This window comes from Danio rerio, chromosome 24, assembly GCF_049306965.1.
Source record: "Danio rerio strain Tuebingen ecotype United States chromosome 24, GRCz12tu, whole genome shotgun sequence".
Lineage (NCBI taxonomy): Eukaryota > Metazoa > Chordata > Actinopteri > Cypriniformes > Danionidae > Danio > Danio rerio.
Window position 1 is genome coordinate 39,918,969 of NC_133199.1, and position 20,979 is coordinate 39,939,947.

The window sequence follows — 20,979 nt, forward strand, 5'->3', positions numbered from 1 at the left end:
CAAAGGTGGCCGAATAATTTTGCCATCAACTGCAAGTACATTTAAGAAATTAAACTTTTAAAATAAAAAGCTCATTTAAACTTTGGCTTGTGTTTGCCTTATTTTTTTCTTTAATACAACTTAGCTTACATATACATGTATACCCTACAAATGGCAGCTCGGTGGCTCAGTGGTTAGCACTGTCGCCTCACAGCAATAAGGCCACTGGTTTAAGTCCCGGCTGGACCAGTTGGCATTTCTGTGTGGAGTTTGCATGTTCTCCCTGTGTTGGTGTGGGTTTCCTCCACAGTCCAAACGCATGTGTTATAGTTGAATTGGGCAAGCTAAATTGTTCATAGTGTATCATGGAGCATTTCTTCTTTAATTCTGAGATAGACTTGAGCTGAAAGAGGGGAGTTTCATGACCTCTTAAAGATCCATTTGTAGTCACTTTCATGTGTAAATTAATATAATTCAATCAAAATACATACATACATACATAAAATCAATCTAAAAGATATTAAAACGTAAATGGAATACTATGACCGGGCAATCGTTTCAAATCATCACACTTAATGCGTCTTAGAAACAAATGAATCAGATTCATTCGGGCAGAGTTGTGCAAATACCAGCGACTTCTTCGAAATCACTCGCCATCCAACAAAGTCAATGTCATGCATGTAAACCTCTGCAAAATGCACAGGCAACACAGCGATTCAGGAAAATACGCTCTCTTTGAAAATAGCTGACGTGATGCGGGGGTTAAAGGGAGATTTTGATGGCAAATTCATGATGTTTTTTTCAACCTGAGATTCAAAAGTCGTCGCCTCACGACCGAGGCATTGCTTACAGTAGAAAAAAGCTCTTCCTGTGTGTTCTAGAAAGAAATACTTACACCGATTCTGCAATTGTGCACTGGACTACATGGCTTCCACTAAACGGTGAGTCCTAAAATAGGCTGCAACCTAAACCTGAGAGAACATTTCAGATGTCTTTCTCCGAGGGATGCATCAGTTATAATGAATCATTAAAAAACTGGCCGTGAAAGTGTCCAACTTTGCATCCTGTAAGGAAGCTAGGCCAATTTTTGTAAAAACGAATACTCTTAACAAAAAGAGCCGTTGTTCTGTGTCTGTTTCTCTCTTTTGTGTTCTCTCGCATCATGTTTGCATTGTTTGGTTGAGTGAAATAAGGTCTTGTTAGTCCATTTCTCTTCTCAAATGTTAACATTATAAAACTCAGCTCTGTTCTGTTGTCCTCATCCTGTCAGGTTGAGCGTTTGCCGCTGACAAAGTTGTAGACCAAAAACTGAGAGGTTCCACAGTAATGTGTTGCAAAGAGTTTGCCGTCTGGTGTGGGGTCAGAGAAGGCGATTTCATCTTTACTTAGATGTGACCCATAGATGAAATTGTTCCTGGAGAAAAAAAAAAAAAAAAAAGAGTAAACATTAAGCTATAAGGGTAACAAAAAAACAACAACACTTATACACTATAAAGTGCTTGGAGTCGGTAAAACTGTTATTGAAATAAAATAAATTATTTCTCTAATGAAAATTATTTCCTGTCTCTGAGGTCCTGAGAGAGTTCTTTGGTCTTACCCATGTTGGAGAGTTTGGAATCTGTCTGATTCTGTGAACAGGTATCTTTCACACAGGTGATTAGTTAGAACAGGTGTCTTCAATTCAGGTAACAAGTTGATTGGGAGTGTCTAACTCAGTGGTCACAAAACTTGTTCCTGGAGGGCCGGTGTCCTGCACATTTTAGCTCCAACCCTAATCAAACACACCTGAACAAGCTAATTAAGGTCTTACTAGGTATACTTGAAACATCCAGGCAGGCGTGTTGAGGCAAGTTGGAGCTAAACCCTGCAGGGACACCGGCCCTCCTGGACCGAGATTGGTGACCCCTGGTCTAACTGGTCTGTGAAAGCCAGAACTCCTAATGCAGGGGTCACTAATCCTGGTCCTGGAGGGCTGGTGTCCCTGCAGTGTTTAGCTCTAACTTGCTTTAACACACCTGCCTGAGTGTTTCAAGTATACCTAGTAAGACGTTGATTAGCTTGTTCAGGTGTGTTTGATTAGGATTGGAGCTAAAATCTGCAGGACACCGGCCCTCCAGGAACATGTTTGATGAGCCCTGTCCTAATGCATACTAGGGGATCAAATACTTATTTCCCTCAATGAAATACAAATCAATTAATATATATTCTTTAAAGTTATTTTCTGGATTTTCTCTCCATGTTAGAATACATCTACCATTAAAAGTACAGAATGATCAAGTCTTTATTAGTGGGCAAACCAACAAAAGCAGCAAGGGATCAAATACTTTTTACTCTCACTGTATATATATTATTTATATATACACACACACAAAGTTGGTGTGTAGTCAGAATTATTAGCCCCTCCTTGAATTGTTTTTTCTTTTTTAAATATTTCCCAAATGATGTTTAACAGAGCAATGACATTTTCACAGTATTTCTGATAATATTTTTTATTCAGGAGAAAGTCTTATTTGTTTTATTACAGCTAGAATAAAAGCAGTTATTAAATTTTTAAACACCATTTTAAGAACTATATTATTAGCCCCTTTAAGCATTTTTTTTTTGATAGTCTACAGAACAAGGCATCGTTATACAAGAACTTGCCTAATTACCCTAACCTGCCTAGTTAACCTAATTAACCTAGTCAAGCCTTTAAATGTCACTTTAAGCTTTATAGAAGTGTCTTGAAAAATATCGAGCCAAATATTATTCACTGTCATCATGGCAAAGATAAAATAAATCAGTTATTAGAGATGAGTTATTAAAACTATTATGGTTAGAAACGTGGTGAAAAATCTTTTCTCCGTTAAACAAAAATTGGGGAAAAAAATAAACAGGGGGGCTAATAATTCTGACTTCAACTGTTTGTGTGCGTGTGTGTGTGTGTGTATTAATGAATTATCATAAACATGGTAAAGCATTACTTTTTACATAAATATGTATTTAAATGTGCAACATCTACAGTTTTAAACGGAAAAATGCATTATAATAGGTAAATTTAATTGTTGGTATGCACATTTGTATGTAAATTTGGAAACTGCAATAAAAAACAAAATAAAAAAAACAATAAAATGAAATAAGCTGAAAGACATTTTTAACACATTTGTAAACATAATATTAAAAAAAAAATGTATTATTAGGTTTTCACCTTTAATGTAAAGGACAGTAAAGATTATTGACAGGAAAGATCGACACAGGACCTCGAGGTAGGAATCGAACTTGGGTCGCCATAAGCACTGGAGTACATGCGTCGACGCATAACCACAACTAAACTTTTTTTTTAAATATTTAAAATATTTGACTAGATATTTTTCAAGATAAATGCTTAACTAGGTTAATTAGTTTAAAGTTAGGTTAATTAGGCAAGTCATTGTATAATGATAGTTTGAAACTATCAGAAAAAAATATAGCTTAAAGGTGCTAATAATTGTGAAAAAATGTGCTTTTATTCTAGCCTAAATAAAACAAATGAGACTTTCTCCAGAAGAACAAATGTTATAGGAAGTGATGTGAAAAATTTCTTGTTCTGTTAAAACATCATTTGAGAAATATTTGAAAAAGAAATTCACAGGAGGGCAAATAACTTCAACTACACTTAATTTTTAAGCATATATTACCACACGGCAAATGCACACTAGAATGACTGATAAAAGTATACTTTAGTCTTAACTGGGCTTTTAGTCATTCATATCATCCTATAGATTACCTGAGGCACTCAATCATGCGTGAGGCGATGCCCCTCCGTCTCATCATGCTGAACACCCAAATGCGGCTGATGCCACAGAGCGCAGGTTCGGGAACAGTAGAGCAGCACCAGGCCCTCTGACGCTCATACATCACCTTCTCTCCTTCTGAACCCTCCAGCACGGACTCCTCAATAACCCTGTAGCCCTGCACACAGCACACAAAACAAGGCCGTCCGATCTACAGTAGACTTCAAGAAATATCACACAACAAAAAAGCAATTCACAATGACTTCAGTTAGTTTACAAACTCACTGAAAAATTTGTGTTTTTTAAAATTTATTCTAACTATTTATTCTTTCTAAAAATTAATAAACAACAAAATGCAAGAGGTAACATAGTCAAGTAAGTTAAATTCTCTAGAAATTCTATAATTAATTGATGAACAGTGTAATGAAACACACGCATGCAATTCAATATATTCAGGTGTACACTTAATTTGATAACTATTCATAACAACTACTTATTTTTTAACAAATTTCCTACAAATTAGGCTTGAACTATAGCTTATATAAAACACAGGATCATGTTAAAAAAAATCAAAGCTTATTAATATAGTTTTAAATATTAAACATTGTCATTCTTGGTGTGAATGGAGCTTTAAAACCTTAACTGTCATTGAACTTCACACTTGATATATGCATATGATGAATAGATTTTGTCAAGATAAGTTCAAGTTTAGACGAAAAAAAATATAAAAAAATGTACTGGTAAATGTCCCACCTGTGCTAACAAAGAATATTTGGGATTCTGCACAAGTTGTTTATTAATTTCTGTCATGTCAACTCTCTAAGAGATTTAGTATGTGTGTACATACATACATACATACATACACACACACACACACACACACATATATATATATATATATATATATATATATATATATATATGAGTAATATCACACGAGAAGCAGTGCGATATGGCTGTATATCGGCACTGGTGGGAGGCGTGCTTAGTGCCGCTACCAGTGCTGACATACAGCCATACCGCACTGCTACGAGTGTGATATTGCGTTTATACAACAGTTTGACGGCATAATTGTGTATATAAAAACAAAATCAAACATGGAGTCTCAAAAACCCTTTTGTATGAGGAACTACTTTCTTCTGCGTTGGATTCAAATCATAGGCTGACAGTTAAACAGCTGAGCAAGCATCTTTTAAACTAGATCTGTAGTGTCTGCTTTTTGCTGGTTGTATGTGGGCGGAGTAATACACAAAGGGTAAAGAGGCTGTACGGGTGCTGATATTACTTAAATATATCACGGCTATCAGCCAATCAGATTCAAGAACCAGACAGAACTGTTGTGTGTATATATATATATATATATATATATATATATATATATATATATATATATATATATATATATATATATATATACATACATATGTGTTTGGTCTTGGTGGAATAAATCTGCTATGCTGCTGCTGCTCCTATAATATTTATGGCAGAGCAATTATTGAGACCTGCTACTGCAAGTATATTCACAGACATGCACAGACAGCAACTAATCTCCTGCGCTATTTAGTTCATGACCTAGGAGCAGATTAGGTGACTTGTCAGCCTACGCAAGCATAGAGTTTCCAGACAGAACTTTGTAGAACAGTTGAAACACAATGATAACATTTTTTAAACACATTTGTAAGTTTACACCAATAGGAATGCTAGTACACTGATCAGCTGACCTCTTGTATGTGCTCTGCTATAAGGCAGCCTGCAACTTTCTTATCGTTTGAAATGAAGAGGAAGGTTTTGGTCTGTGACGGGACTTTGCTCTCGACTTGCTGGAAGCCCAAATCATTATCCACCATTTCTCTGATCTCCTCAACCTTAAGTCAAACAAGTCAAATATTAGAAACAATTAAAATATAAGTGTTAGCAAAACATGCAATACAGCCACATCAGATGTGCACGAGGAAGAAACCCGTACCTTTTTCAATGCATACTTCGGATCATCAGGGAGAACAAGAATAATCTTGCCATCAGGATATTCTCCCAGGATCCTCTCTTTTTTCCAGCCCTGCACCAGATATTACAATAGATTTTGAGACATGGGTATGTGGTTTAGTTTAAGATTCCAATAGCCCCATCTTAAAAATATGATCCATGCGCAACATCCTATGCTAAGAAGAGAATCATTTATTATATCAATTAATATAAATAAAAATACAGTGACCTTAAAGGATATATCGCAAAGCAGATCATGCGAGTTTTCAGAAAACAAACAAACTCATTTGCAGTTTCTTACACTGTAAACTTTTTACATTAAATGACAGCTAAGATGTTAATAAAATAAGTGCCTGAATCTTATGTATTAAAATATTGCCGCTTGAAAGAACAAATCAACTAAATAAGTTGTTATATTTTCAAATATTTTGCTGGTAACTACCTCTCTGCAACTCAACCAGGGTCACCCACTGAAGCTGAGCAGAGCTGCACCCGGTTAGTACCTCGATGGGAGACCACATGGGACAGCTAGGTTGCTGCCGAAGTGGTGTCAGTGAGACCAGCAGGGGGCATTCAACCTGCAGTCAGTGTGGGTTTGGTACGCTTTTATGGCAGTTTCTACTGTTAAAAGCCGTACCGAACCATACCGTACCACTTTTTTCGGCACACTTTCGAAAGGGTACCAAACACGGGAAACGGTACCAAAAGGCGGAGCTAGACGCGCAGCTGAACGCAATTGGTTTACAGATATATGTAATTCGCTTACACAACAAGCCAGAATGAAAACAAAAGAGCTGCCATGTTTAAAATACACAGCCAAGAGATCTTTTACATCGTAAATATATATACATATAATAACGAGCCATGGTTGACCCGGGCTCAAACAAACCTTGTCGTCGTCTTGATGAACAGCCACAATGCCAAGAAGAAGAGCAGAATTAGTTGTGCCCCTTAGTTTTTTTACGAGCCAGTCTGAAGCGAGAGCGGTTTTGCTTTCTTGCTTGCACTCATATTGACGTGCGTCTATATTTGAAATAACAAACTTCTTGAGCTCATGATAATAACGTGTGCTTGATTATTGACTTGCTTTTCAAACCTGATCCTGTCAGAAACTGACAAACGTGAGAGTGAAGCGTGAAAAAAAAGGAGAAGCCGGAAAAAAGGGGCACATTTTTTCAGCAAACGTGAACAAACTGCCGTGTTTAACTATTATCATCACATTTGGACTATTATGAGCTCAGGGGTCTGTTCTTCGTACCTCGTTTGAATGATCTAAGATGATTTGGCAGATCCTGGATCTGTTAATCTTGATAACTGATCTCTCGCTAATTTGGTTCTTCAAACAAGTTCGCGAATCAGAATAGAATGTCTGGATGAACTGATCTGAGATCGCTGCGTGTGTTGTGAAGGACAGATCTATCGATCCTCGAGATCATGATCAGCAATGCAACGATTGGCTGACGGCACAGCAGCGTAATGACATCATCTGATTAATATTCAATTATCCATGTGAGCAAAATTACATCAAATGAGCAGTAAACAGTTTGTTAAATATGACACGCAATAACCTTCCACATTTGTTGTGAGCGGCAGGCTTTACTCTTTCATGTGTCAAGTGTATTCATCATGTATTTCAATGCATATCAGTGTATTTAGTTCTACATTCAGAAAAGATTTTCTTTATTATAGTAGCCTTTTTTATTTAAATTTTTAATTATACACAATTTGTACTAAAGCGGTCTAAAAAGTTCATATCAATAAGTTTTCTCTTTGCACCACCAGGTGGCAGTCTTTGTACTTTCATTTCGAGGGTGCAGATTGCATAAGTTTTATTAATATGTATAACTTTATTTATTTTATTAATAACTATAACTTTATATATATAGTTAAAAAATATTTACCATTTTCCCAAGTGTATATAACTACTACTGTAAGAAAATATCAGAATTCGGAACATACTTTCTGTATTATCTTTGCTTGAACTGAGGCGATCTAATCCTGTTTATATGAATTGAACCTGCTCCTGACCAGGTTTGACCTAGCAGAGCTGTTGCAATGACAACAACTCTCGGATCAGCTTTGAAGAACGAAACTATAAACGTAAATATCCAAATCCAGCTAACTGGTAATCCACGTACGAAGATCAGACCCCTGAATGACGGAATTACTAACAGAGGATACACGTGCTGCTGACGATTACAGACACAGATGAGAGGTTTGCGCTGACTGTAGGCTTTATTTTGTGTTGTTTTTGAACCTAAATAAGAACTAAATGTCTGCTGTGTGTAGTTCTTTAGTTGGTAACATATCGGAGACTGTAAGGAGCTGTATGTGTTCATATATGTTCATTTATTTATTTATTTAATATAATTACAGACATTACAATAGGCTTTTTCGCTCTCTCATTGATCTGCAGTTACAATCAAATCCTGTTCATAGAAAAGTTACTAATAAACATTTATACAGAAGTTTTTATGTGTATAAAGCGTCTGTTTTGTGAGAAGTGCCTTTCATATGATATGCAAGGACCTGTACAGCTTTACTGTAGACATTTTCTTGAGCGAAAATGATGTTGACTAAAACTTTTTGTCATGCACCACGCCCACCAAAAGGGATACCCTTGTTAATGTAAACACAAGCCTGATAAAGGTGACCCGTACCGACCCAAACCGTACCATACTGTACCAGTCAGTTGAAACGAGTCATGTACTTCTCAGTGAGCACGGTCCTTTCGGATGAGACGTTAAATAGAGGTCCCAACTCTCTGTGGTTGTTAAAAAATAACCCTAACCCTAACCCCCTACTCTTTTTCGAAGGACATCCTGGCCAAATTTGTCCACTGGCCTGTCTTTCATGGCCTCCTAACCATCCCCATATCATAATTGGCTTCATCACTCTGTCTCCTCTCCACCAATCAGCTGGTGTGTGGTCTGGGGCAATTCAAGACAATCTTTTAACAATCTTGTCGAAACAGCATCTACATGACATAGTAAATAAATCTGAATCGCATAATAACAGACAGACGCAATAGTTTGTCTCCCGACTCACCACGTATCTGACGGCGCTGATGAACTGGTTGTGGAAGAGGAGGTGTTGGGATTCGTCTTCGGCGCTGGTAGGAGAGTAAAGCATCCCACACACGTTACAAGTGACCGCACCAAACGCCTTCTGACCCGCTTCCTGCAAAGCACAGGAAGAGTTAAACAAAATGCCATCAAACACCAGAGCTCTTGTGTAATACAATATACAATAACAAACAGTCTATAACAGGGGTTCTCAACTGGTTTGGCCATGGGACCCACATTTTTACATGGTCATCAAGCCGCGACCCAAATTTTTAGGAACTATAATACAATTTTAGCAATTATACTTTATTTGTATTTATTTTTAACATAAACAAGTAGTGACAGATACATCATAAGAAATTCACCAAGACTTCCAAATAAACACTATTTTATTGTTGTCATTTAACAAAATGGATCAAATTATAGAAATATTACAAAGTAAAAACGACAAATACTGTTAATATCAAACTGTTAATAAAATATGTTTTCTGGTTTCTAAATGTTGTTTTAATTTAGAAGGTTTCATGCTCTCTTATGAGAGCACCTCACTACATATGACACAGAGGCTTTAAGTCTTTTTTGTCTTCAATATATATATATATCCATACTTTACATATTCGGGGTCATACTTGCGCTTGACATATTTGTTGCAATAATTAAATGAAATTTCACATGTCAAACGGTAGGGTTGTTGCGCACGCATTTCAAAATAAAAGTCCGGTGAAAATGTAAACTTTTGTTGTTGTTTTTTAAACACACACTCCACGACCCACTGAAAATGTTCCCGCGACCCACCTTGGGGTCGCGAACCACCAGTTGAGAAAAATTGGTCTATAGGCTACATTATAAGAAAAAACAATTATACATTTTGTTTTTTTGTACTGGACAGATTATAAGCAATTAATCACATCCAAAATAAAAGTTTGTGCCCACATTATATGTGTGTGCGTGTTTATATGTATATATAAATAGACACATGCACGCATTTATTTAAGAAAACGTTTATTTATATTTAGATTTAAAATACATGTGAATATGATACAAATGATAAATCAATTTAAATATTTATGCAAAAAAAATTTGTATTGTTTTGTTTTCATGTGTGTGTATATTACATAGACATAATACATTAGACATATATAACTAATGTCAAAACAACTTTTATTTTGTATGTGATTAATGGCGATTAATATTTGCCTAGCATCATTTAACTGACTTACATTGCTGGACTGTGCTGCTGGACTTTCAGGTTTGGGACTGTTTTTGTCCTCTTTCTTCTGTTCTGGTTCAACACTAGAACTTCACATGAGATGACAACAAAACACCACAGATGTTTAACAGATCTGACATTCTGGACTTCAGTTTTTGTAGAATAATAGAAAGAATGTTAACAGACATGCTTCTATTGATATTCATTTGATTGCTAAGATAATTGCACAACATTTTGGGCTGCTGGAAAAAAAAAAACTTTCAAAAATGTATAATCATTTCCAAATTAAATACAATTAAAATATTGGCTATTGGATGCCCAAATTTGATCCTGGAAGGACGGTGTCCAGCAGATTTTAGCTTCAATCCCAATTAAACACACCTGAATCAGTTAACCAAGCTCATCTAGGTATACTAGAAACTTCCTGGTAGGTGTGTTGAGGCAAGTTGGAGCTAAACTATTACTATTAAAATAATATAAGAAATATTTCATTTAAACCTTTTCAATTACCTGTTGCTGTTTTCCAGTTGTGTTTGTTGGGCAGTTTCTTGCTGAGGAGAGGATTTCGACTTACTATCTGTGAACACATGCATCACAAAGAATTAAACTAACAATAAAACAATACTAATAAAATGTTTACAAATAATAAAACACATTCTGTAGTAGTACACATAATGAAATTTTGTGCTCTACTCAAAAAGGAAGTTACGCTTATTATTTATTTTACTTTCACTTAATATTTTAAGCTTATGTAGTTACAGTGTAACTATACATTTAACTACTGAGAAATATTAATAAACTCATTAAATGTGATTACTATAGAGTTGGGATTAGATTTAGGATAAGTTACATGATTCATTGTAATTACTATAGTAAGTGCTTGGAATGTAATTACGTCACCTTAAATTAAAGTGTTTCCAAACAAACAAGTCAGCACAATCTTTACCTGCGGTAGTGGGAACACACAGCTTTCTCTCCACTGCTGGATTGGGCTGCACTTTAGCTGATGATGGGGACTGTTCTGCTTTACCCTGTGATAATAACACGTTTTACACAATTAGTCACAAGTGGTTACTTTACCACAACATGGTGCATCTACAACCTGTTCAGGTGCTTCAATGCGATGCAAATTAAATGCATTTAAACCTGTAATGATCATGATGATCTGCTGCAGGTAGGGCTGGCCCGATAAAACTATATTATATCAAATCACAATAAAATGTATGTCAATAACAATGACTAGCTCTTGACTTTTTTACTCTATAATGATCTAAGAGCCAAACACACAACAGAAATGTGCAACAATTTTGTACTGTTATTGTCTCTTTTTACTTTTGTTTGGTAACTGTCATAAAAAGGTAATAAATAAATCTTATAAAAAAAAAAAGAAATGTGCAACAATGCTAAAAGTGTGTTCAAATTATAGATGCACCAAGTTTTTTGCCCACAGAAAATTTTGCATCCACAAATACGTTATGCCATTTAATGGACCTTCTAATTTTTTTGTGGCTTCAATCATTGTTAGGGTACTCTTTTAAATCTGGAAGCATTAAAAACTCATATTGAAATATGTATCGTTATCATTCAATATGAAAAAATATTTATTGAGATGGCATTTTTTGCCATATCGCCCAGCCCTAGCTGAAGGTCAAACAGTGAATCACAGAGAAGTAGAAATTATATTTAAGTGACAAAAAAAACAATGTTTCCCAGATTTTTTTCACACAGTTATCTATGGGATTTATAGAAAATGATATGAAAAATAGAAAGCATACAGAGGCTGTTTGCCAGAATATGAAATTGTTTGTTGGACATTTATTAGATCCTCATTTTTGTTTTATAAATAACTGACCAACAAAAAATGCAGCAAAATTAAGATACAAATAATAGCAAATGAAACTGGTTCCCAACACAGTCAGCGGTCAAACATTTGACCCACTTATTTCTTTATGACAAGTAAAAATATTAACAAGTACTAGCCTATTTAAACTAAATAAAGCACTTACAAAATGGCTACAATGCTGTTCTTTGTTTTCATCCACTTATTTATATGCACATCTTGAAATATTGCATAAAAACCCCGGGATGGAAATGCCAAGATGTGCAGTAATTTTGAAATTGCGCATAAACGGAGTAGGACAAACTTTTTATGCGATGAGAAAAGATGTGCAAAAACTATAATCTAAATGCTTTTACTTAATAAATTCCAGTGTGCCCATAAAAAAGGCATGCGATTTTCCTTCAACAGATCATGTGATAATAAAAAAAGCAGAAAGTGACAGGTACTGTATAATTGGGTGGATGATGTGGTCCAAAAGTTTTTAATACAAAAAAAAAGATGACAACCATCTTTGATGGAAAACATCAGCAGAATGTACAAATCTTCCAAGAACTGTAAGTGGAGATGATTCTAAAAGGTTATGACTATGATATGATATGTCTATGTGTTCTAAGATGCAAGTAAGTGATTATATAAGAAAAAAGGCTTTCTTCTAATGCTGCAACTTCCTCTTTTTTATATATTTGGTGCCAGTTTATTAGCAAGTGATGATTTTGTTCTTTCGGACTGGTTGGATGGAAATGCTGCTTTTTTGCCAAATGTTTTATGCGATATTTCAGTTTTACGCATAAATTTAATATGCATGTTTGAATGGAAACATGGCTATTGTTGTATTCACAACTCTGCCTACTGCAGTGCAGGGGTGTTGGACAAGTGTTCAAAAACAGTATACCATCACTCAACCTTTTCAAACTTCTTTTTGCCCTCAAAAATGCTATACTGTATCCTGGGATCTCGAAAATTATACTGGGACCTTAAAGCAGATGAGCTCCAGCAGCAGAGGAAGAAAACACCAGTTGCACTTCTGTCCGCTGAGAACAGCGAACTGTGCATGAATCTATCCTGCCTTGTAATAGCAGTTCTGCGGTTTGTGGTGTGATGGTGTGAAAAATATTTTCTTGACACACTTGGGTATCAACTGAGCATTGTTAAAATTCCACAGTTTTGTTTCTGACCACAGTGTACCCATCTACTAAACCTGACATGAGTTCACTAAACTCAAACTGCCTCCGCAGCCTGAAGGCAAAAAGAGATCTAACCGGGTAATACTACCAAGATATACCAATTTAAAGTGCCTTGTGAATGCATTTCCAGCATTCATCGATAAATAAAAGGTTCAAAATAACTGGATTTACTTGTTGTTTTATAATGTTACTGTTATTATTGATTGGGGCTGCACAATATATTGTTTTAGCATTGATATCGCAATGTGAGAATCCAAAATTGACACATTGCAGGTCTGCAATACATTATACACAGAAGTTGACCAGACATTTTTTTAACCAACATTTAACCAAAGTTTGCATTTGCATATTTTTAAAGGTGTGAACATTCATTCATTCATTCATTTTCTCGTCGACTTAGTCCCTCATTAATCCAGGGTCACCGCAGCGGAACGAACCGGCAACCCATCCAGCAAGTTTTTACGCAGTGGATGTCCTTCCAGCTGCAACCTATCTCTGGGAAACATACACATTCACACACGATGGACAATTTAGCCTACCCAATTCACCTGTACCGCATGTCTTTGGACTGTCGGGGAAACCGGAGCACCCGGAGGAAACCCACGTGAACGCAGGGAGAACATGCAAACTCCACACAGAAACGCCAACTGAGCCGAGGCTCAAACCAGCGACCTTCTTGCTGTGAGGCGACAGCACTACCTACTGCGCCACTGCTTCGCCCAGGTGTGGATATTTTAAGCTAAATTAAACCATTTGTGCACAAAAAAATATCATGTTTGTAGCTTAAAAATTAGTTGTATATAATTATTTACACAATGAAGACTAAACAGAGTTATTTTACAATTGAAGATTTGAAATTGAAGTCTTCAGAATAAAAAAAACTCAAAATGTTGTGTGAAATTTGTCAAAAATGAGCATTTTACCCTATGTTTATGTTCAGTTATGTCACTTTAAAGACAATAACAAGAACTTTGGCATAAAAGGATTGAACCTACAGACAGGGACCTAATAAATCTCAGGTGACATTTAGAGGTTTTTGCATCTTCATTTGATTATTCAATTTCTGTGCCTGAACATTCCCCAGACAACTATAAAGCTGTACTGCAATTGTATCTTTGCTCTACTGTATTTATCAATGCCTCTTATTTGTTTATTACATTTTAGGCAGATTTGCTCACTAACAAAATTATCCCAATCAAATTTAAAACTTAAAATTTTTGATAAATACAGCTATTCAAGTCATATTGGAAAAATCATTGCGATATTTCGTTTTTATGCAATATCTATTGTGATATGAATACAATTTCACCATATGGTTTAAATAGGTCTATTTGGAACGAATGCATTAATTTAAATTGATTGGGAGAATTTGTTTAGGAGAGTGAATCATGCATAAAAAATAATTAACTATTGACTTTGTAAATTTCTGTGGAGTCTTCAGAGGTACAGAATTCGATCAAAAGCAAACTACTGCATTGACTTCATTATAAAAACAATTCAATACAATCTATCTATTAAATGTACTAACAGTAGGGCTGTATGATTAATCAAAAATGATCACAATCTACACACGATACCCTACACACGATCTTAATTTAGACTCTCTGTAATTCAGCCAATGATGTTTTTAAGTTCGGGAGTAGCATAAAGGCAGTCGCACAAGTCTTCTCATTGTTTAATATACGTTGCTCAGCAACATGGACACCTCCAAATGGTGAAAGTGTCACATACTGTATTGATAAGGTAGAATTCACCCAAAAATGTCATTTCTGTCTTCATGCAATGATGTATTCATGGTTGCGCATGAGCTGATGCACTGTTTGTTTACTACTGAGAGAGCGTGCATGAATCTGATAAAGAGAAATGTCTTATTTTACCAGTAAAAAAATTATCTAATGACATTGTCAATGACAAATGACAAGCACATGTCTTAAACATAATAATTCAACTTCAGAATTATGAATAGTTGTATTCTGATGTAACCACATTATTGTGCATTAACATTTTCTTTTCAGCTTAGTCCTTTTATTAATCTGGGGTTGCCACAGCGGAATGAACCGCCTGTGCATTAGCACCCGGGACAAATAGAAGTCTGTTCAAGTCCACCATTCCAAGTCTATACAAAATGTAACATTTTACCCAACAGTAAACCTACACATAGCCCTGATATTATTGCTGTTTTACCATATGCTACAATAATAATAGCCTACTCATATTAAACTTTACTGCATCTACAGAATCGTGAGAGAATCTTGATCTTGATTTTAAGCAAAACAAATCGCGATTCTCATTTGCAGCCCTAACAAACAGTACAATTTCTTGTTTATAATATGCTATAAACACACTTGAAATGCTCAGTTACGGGCCTAAAAAACATGCATTTTTGCAAATGAAAAACTTGCTCTCCATTCTGGTTCAAATTTATGACACCATTTATCTGATGTGTTCTGAATTGTGGAGCTGATAACTATAATTCAGACTCAACATTGCAGACCAGCGATGTAACTATTGCGGTATCATTGGAGAAACAATATATTGTGCAGCCTTAACAGGATTTTTGCAGGTTTCACAAAGTTAAATTTAAGACTTTTTAGGACATTTTTGAAACCATTATGAATACAATTTTAGGTTCACAAAGGGCTAAATGCTAGGGAATTTTTCAAATGTCCCTGATGAAAAAGATTTCTTAATTGCCCTATCAAAAAAAAATTAGATTTTAATACATTTAATAATACAATATTATATTTATATATACATTTTAGATATTTCTTGGCAAAATATTAAAAAAATTATGTAAAAACAAGCAAGCTTTAGTTGTATCCATACTTTTTTTTCAACATAAACTTTCTTTAAAATAATAAAAAACTGAACAAATGTTTTAAAAGTTTTAAAAACTATAATAAACTAAATCTATGCACAACAATCTGTCCAGGTCCCTGTCCTTAGCAGTATATATATGGAGCACTTTTAAACAAATGTTATTGTAAGGAAAATAGATGAACCATTCCGGTAAATTGAGTTAAAAATTACCTTTTCAAATAAAAAGTTTCAAGTTGTATTGAGATGGAATGTTGATGATTGTACTGGTTTTGGCCAGATTGGGTAGCAATTTATTAACAACAGAAATTTAAGACCAATTTAAAAAAAGAGTTAAGACCTACAACACAATGTTTCAGTAAATTTAAGACTTTTTAAGGCCTACAATTTTGATTTTGAGATTTAAGACATTAAGACTCAGTGGAAACCCTACTTAAGTCATATTGTAAAATTGTGTTTATATATAAATAGTAGAAAAAAAGTTTTTGCAATACTATGCAGCTCTACATTTGATAACACATCCTTGTTGAATGAAACAATAAATTTTTTCAGTGTGTTTGTATCTGCATACGTCTTTTACCACATTTTTGGGTGCTGCTGGTTTAGCGGTGTCCTCTTCAAAACCGTCGAGCTCAAAGTCATCCGGTGAATACTTGCGTCTGGGAGTGTAGGGTTTATACTCCACCACTGGTTTGGGTTTCGGGCTGGTGATTCCATTAGGCATGGGTGGCGCCTGAGCCGGGAGCACCCGTTTGGGTTCAACCGAGCCCACTTTTGGCACACTTTCTGTAGTAGGAACCTGGGCAGGGGTGGTGGCAGGGCTGGGCGAGACTGACGAAGCTTCGCTATCCTTTTGAGAGCCAGCCTGATTGACCTGATCAGACTTCAGCTTCTTCACACGTGTCCAAGTCAGCTTATCCCGCTGAAGCTCCACCTGCCTGAGCCTCTGAAAGCGGGAGAGTTTCTTCTTCTCCTGTGTTTTGAGAGGCACAGACATCTGGCTAAGAAAAAAACGTTTCTTAGGCGTACCGTCCTCAGGCCTGGGATCAGCGGTCTCTTCATTAGGTGTTCCAGGAGGAGCCGTGTTTTCAGAGACCACCTCCTCAGGTTCACACGTCTCAGTTTCAGAAACCTCTTTATTTTCAGACACATCCTTAGATTCACTTGCATCTTTAGATTCACTCAGGTCTTTTGATTCATTCACTTCCTTCGATTCACTCGCATCTTTTGATTCACTGACTTCCGTACACTCACTCACGTCTTCAGATTCATGATCCTCCTGTTGTTGCTCATTCGTTGTCTTGTCTGAAGCTCCTGGAGCATCAGATGCGATGTCATCTGCGATTTCCTCACAGAGAGCCAGGAGGTTGAAGTGTCTCGGTGGGGGTTTCTTGGCGGCAGCCGCTCTTTCCTCAGCTAAAGCTGCCAGACGTGCTTTCGTTCGAGCCTGTGGGTTCATCGCTTGCTTTTTTGGAAGCTCTTGAGAAGAGTCTGTTGCACTTTCTTGGGGCAAAGAAGGTGAAGAATTGACCTCTTTACAGGTCACACATTCGCTTGTTTGCTTTTTCGACACCTCCCCTTGATCGCCATCCAAATCCTCGTAGGTTTCAATCTCCACAACACAGTTTTCAATCTCTACATCATCATCCAGAAATGCATCCGAGTCTTGAAGAAACACTTTGGCCACGTCTGTGCTTTGCACACTGTCCTGCAGTGAACATGTGTTCACTACTTCCAACTCATCCATATCAGAAATGTCTTTGCCAGAGAATGAGTGTTTAGTGAGGCTGGACTCTTGGATGACTTTGAAAAGAGCCTCTAGAGGTGGAGGAGATTTGCTCATCACGTCTACTTTTGCATCTACGCTGACGGTAATTTTCTCAACAGGCTCAGCGTGCAGCTCTTTTTGCTCTTCAGCTTTGCTTGCTTGTGTTTCGTGAAGCGCCTGCATTTCACTTTTATTAGCCACATGGATTTTGTCAGGTTTAGGTAGCGTGATCTCTTCAGCCTGCATGTCAAACAATCGTCCGTAATTGTGCTCTATTTGCACAGGGAACATGGCTGCTACTGTTTTGATGGTTTCAGAGATGATGGGCTTTTCTCTCTTTACTCTTGAAACATACTTCTTGTTTCCTTTTTTCAGGACAGGCATTTTTTGAGAGGACTTCTCCTCAGAGACTTTAGGCTTCTCCCCATCTTTCCGCCGTCTTGCTCTAGCACCTTTTTTTAGTGGTGTTTTCAAGCGAGAGGACCGTCGAATAGGCTTTCCATTTTCTTCCCTTGAATCTATCTGATGTTTCTGTCTTGATGGCTGTGCTTCCAGCACTTTACTTTTTGGTGGTCTTCCTCTTTTAGGCTTTTGAGATTTATCAGACTCCACAAGATTTCGGTCCAGCTTTGTTTTTTTAACTTCAGGTTCAGAAGAAGACATCTTTCTTTTCTGCCCAGGCATCCTGAAGATAAAGAGACAAGACATGTAATGTACATCTATGACAATAAAACAGTTAAAAATAATACACAATCACAATTATAAGGACATGTTTGCTTTTAAAAAAAACATTTTGTAAGTTCTATGTAAGAAACATTAAATATTATTATTTAAAAATAAAAAACTATGTGATAATTTACAACTAAATTAATCTAAATAGAATGAGAATACCACTACAATAACGTTGACAATAACAACTAACAATTTGCAGCTAATAAATTTGTTTTAAAACACTACTACAATAACACTATGGTCTATATCCATGTTCTTTTACAATTATGCAAATACACAATATCACGTTAACAGTTAAAACACAATAATCTGTCAGCAGCTCACAGTCTCTGTTTCTTCAGTGAACTGAACACAATTCATTTTTCCCATTCCAAATGAACAACATTACGTTATGGTGATATGAACAGCATCTAACGGGCTTTCAATAAATGAATGACAGTCCTGGAATTAAATCCTGATAAAAGACTCTCATCAGTTTGACGTCGAGAAGAAAGTTAGCAGATCTGGCTAGCATATCTGGCTAACTCTGTTAGCTCACTCCGTAAAAAACTAACGACACTCGCCACTGACAATACGATCTAATAAATAAGTAAATGCGAGTTAAATGCTACTATTATGACAAATCAAAAAGAAAAAAGTGTAATAGTGTACAGCGCAGAACTTACCTATCTATTCCTGTTTCTAAACAACAGCTGTTTTCCGCTGTGTGGAGCAAAGTTTAGCCTCACTTCCGGCGATGCGTCTTCTTCGGCGAATCCGCTGCGGATGCGAAAGTCAAACGACACCTAGCAGACTAGAGTAAAGCGAAATGTGATTATCCCAGTTGTCTAAAACAAACTGTTTTTTAATGTGTTGCTCATTGTTTGGATTTGAATATTTTTGTATTGTTTTTTTATTTCACTGTATTTTATTGTTTTTATATGCGTTATCTCTAAGCAGGATTATCAATAAACTAAAGCTAAAACCATAAAAAAACATGTTTGTAGCATGTTTGAAGACACACACACACACGTATATATATATATATATATATATATATATATATATATATATATATATATATATATATATATATATATATATATATATATATATATATATATATATATATATTATTCATCTTTATTTGTTCGTTCTTTCTTTCTATGAATTAGGCCACCCAGACCAATTGTGCAGGATCTCACAAAAGTCTTTAATCAACCATATTTTCCTGTACTAGCTTTATTTTTTTGTTGTGGTCCAGAGTTTCCAAGAAGACCAAATGAATACCCTTGCTCCTCATTGTTGTCAGTTTTTTTTTTTTTTTGTAATTGTAAACACACTTAAGGATGTACTTGCACTTCCCTCTCCTATAGCCTGCACTCATGCTGCATTTTTACTTTCCTACCTCGAGCACACTACGCCCACGATGACAGTTTAGAAGAAAACAGGGAAAGAAACGATCTTTGCTCAAAACTGTGGAGATTGTTTTATTTAAAGGGGAAGCAAAGACACGAGGTTGAATATTTTGCTGAACAGGTTCACCACTTACGATGCTCAGAAATAAATCCTCTTGCTGCACGCATTAATGCATTAATAGATTTCCCGAAGGTGGCAGCCAAAGTGCAGTGAGGGGTTTGCATCTTTGATAAACTATGACAGTTCCTGTCCATTAAGAAATAATGTGTTATAAATTGTAAAGTCTTCAGTTCCACTTCCACTACAAGCATATCATTCTCGAACCCAACCGGACTGCTTTCTGGCCCACCTCTTCCAGGTAGGTCACGGTCAAAGGAACCAGAATTTTGGGAGGTCAAATTCAATGCGTCGTTGTTAATGTAAACTGCTATCTTCTAAAGACAGCAGCTTGTAGATATGCACAGAATGTAGTTTGTGTCAGAGAACAGAAATAAAGATGATAAATATTGATGTAATGTATGAAATACAAATATACTAAGGCACCTCTGAGGCACTTGTAAACAAAACTGAAGGGCCCTGTGCTCGCACCCTGTTCTGTGCACAAACTAATTTATTCATGGAATTAATGTGGGCTGTTTCCTAGTGTGGGCTACTCACAGACCCCTCTGTGTGCATATCTCGGCAAACCTGTACGGGACCCAAGGCCACTAAGACCTTGAATTTCATAGAATTTGATATAACCATTGTTATAAAATCTCATAAATACATCTGTTTTGTAGGAAAACATGAGTGAGTATTGTAAATATTTCAAAAGCCTCTTCAACCTAAGCCTCTTAACAGCCTCTATGCTGTATGGGCAAGACAATAACTGCATCACAAGCTTGAACTCCACAGGATCCTCCATTAAAAGTAGCCGTATCTAGGATGGGCTGTTCAGGTATGTTTTTAATGTGCTGGAAAGCTGCTTAAATGGTCTTCTGGGAAATCAGATATTCTCTTAAAATACAGCTGTTACAGGAAAATATGGATGGTTAAGGACTTTTGTGAGACACGGGTAATTGTTCATTCATTTTGGTAAATACGTTAACATTTTTATTCCACGAAATCAGGCCTAATAGCCTAGGGTGCACAAAGAGTTTAGAATGATGAAAAGATTTAAAGTTCAGCAAGATAAACTTTAACATTTGGGTAAAGTCAAACTCAGAGCCTCCAGTTGTCATTCTGTGACACCAAACGACTTCCCTGATTTTT

At 36.1% G+C, this 20,979-nt stretch overlaps 1 protein-coding gene across 3 annotated transcripts; it reads right to left on the reverse strand.

Annotated features, from left to right (window-relative positions):
• Positions 1-430: 430 nt before the first annotated feature.
• On the reverse strand, positions 431-19,050 carry esco1 (establishment of sister chromatid cohesion N-acetyltransferase 1). Of its 3 annotated transcripts, none has more exons than XR_012399515.1 (10): positions 18,996-19,050; positions 16,411-18,283; positions 10,936-11,020; positions 10,500-10,566; positions 10,000-10,078; positions 8,763-8,894; positions 5,698-5,787; positions 5,453-5,596; positions 2,101-3,909; positions 431-1,690 (listed from the first exon to the last, which is right to left on the reverse strand). XR_012399515.1 is itself a non-coding variant. In XM_002663269.6 (10 exons), the coding sequence occupies exons 2-10, from the start codon at positions 18,280-18,282 to the stop codon at positions 1,246-1,248; spliced, it is 2,796 nt and encodes a 931-aa protein (XP_002663315.2). In that variant the 5' UTR covers position 18,283; positions 18,996-19,050; the 3' UTR covers positions 431-1,245. The 3 variants fall into 3 exon arrangements, 2 of the variants coding, with proteins under 2 accessions (XP_002663315.2, XP_005174247.1); XM_002663269.6 differs by having other exon boundaries at positions 431-1,393; positions 3,725-3,909; positions 10,000-10,072; XM_005174190.5 differs by having other exon boundaries at positions 431-1,393; positions 3,725-3,909.
• Between the last annotated feature and the right edge of the window lie 1,929 nt (positions 19,051-20,979).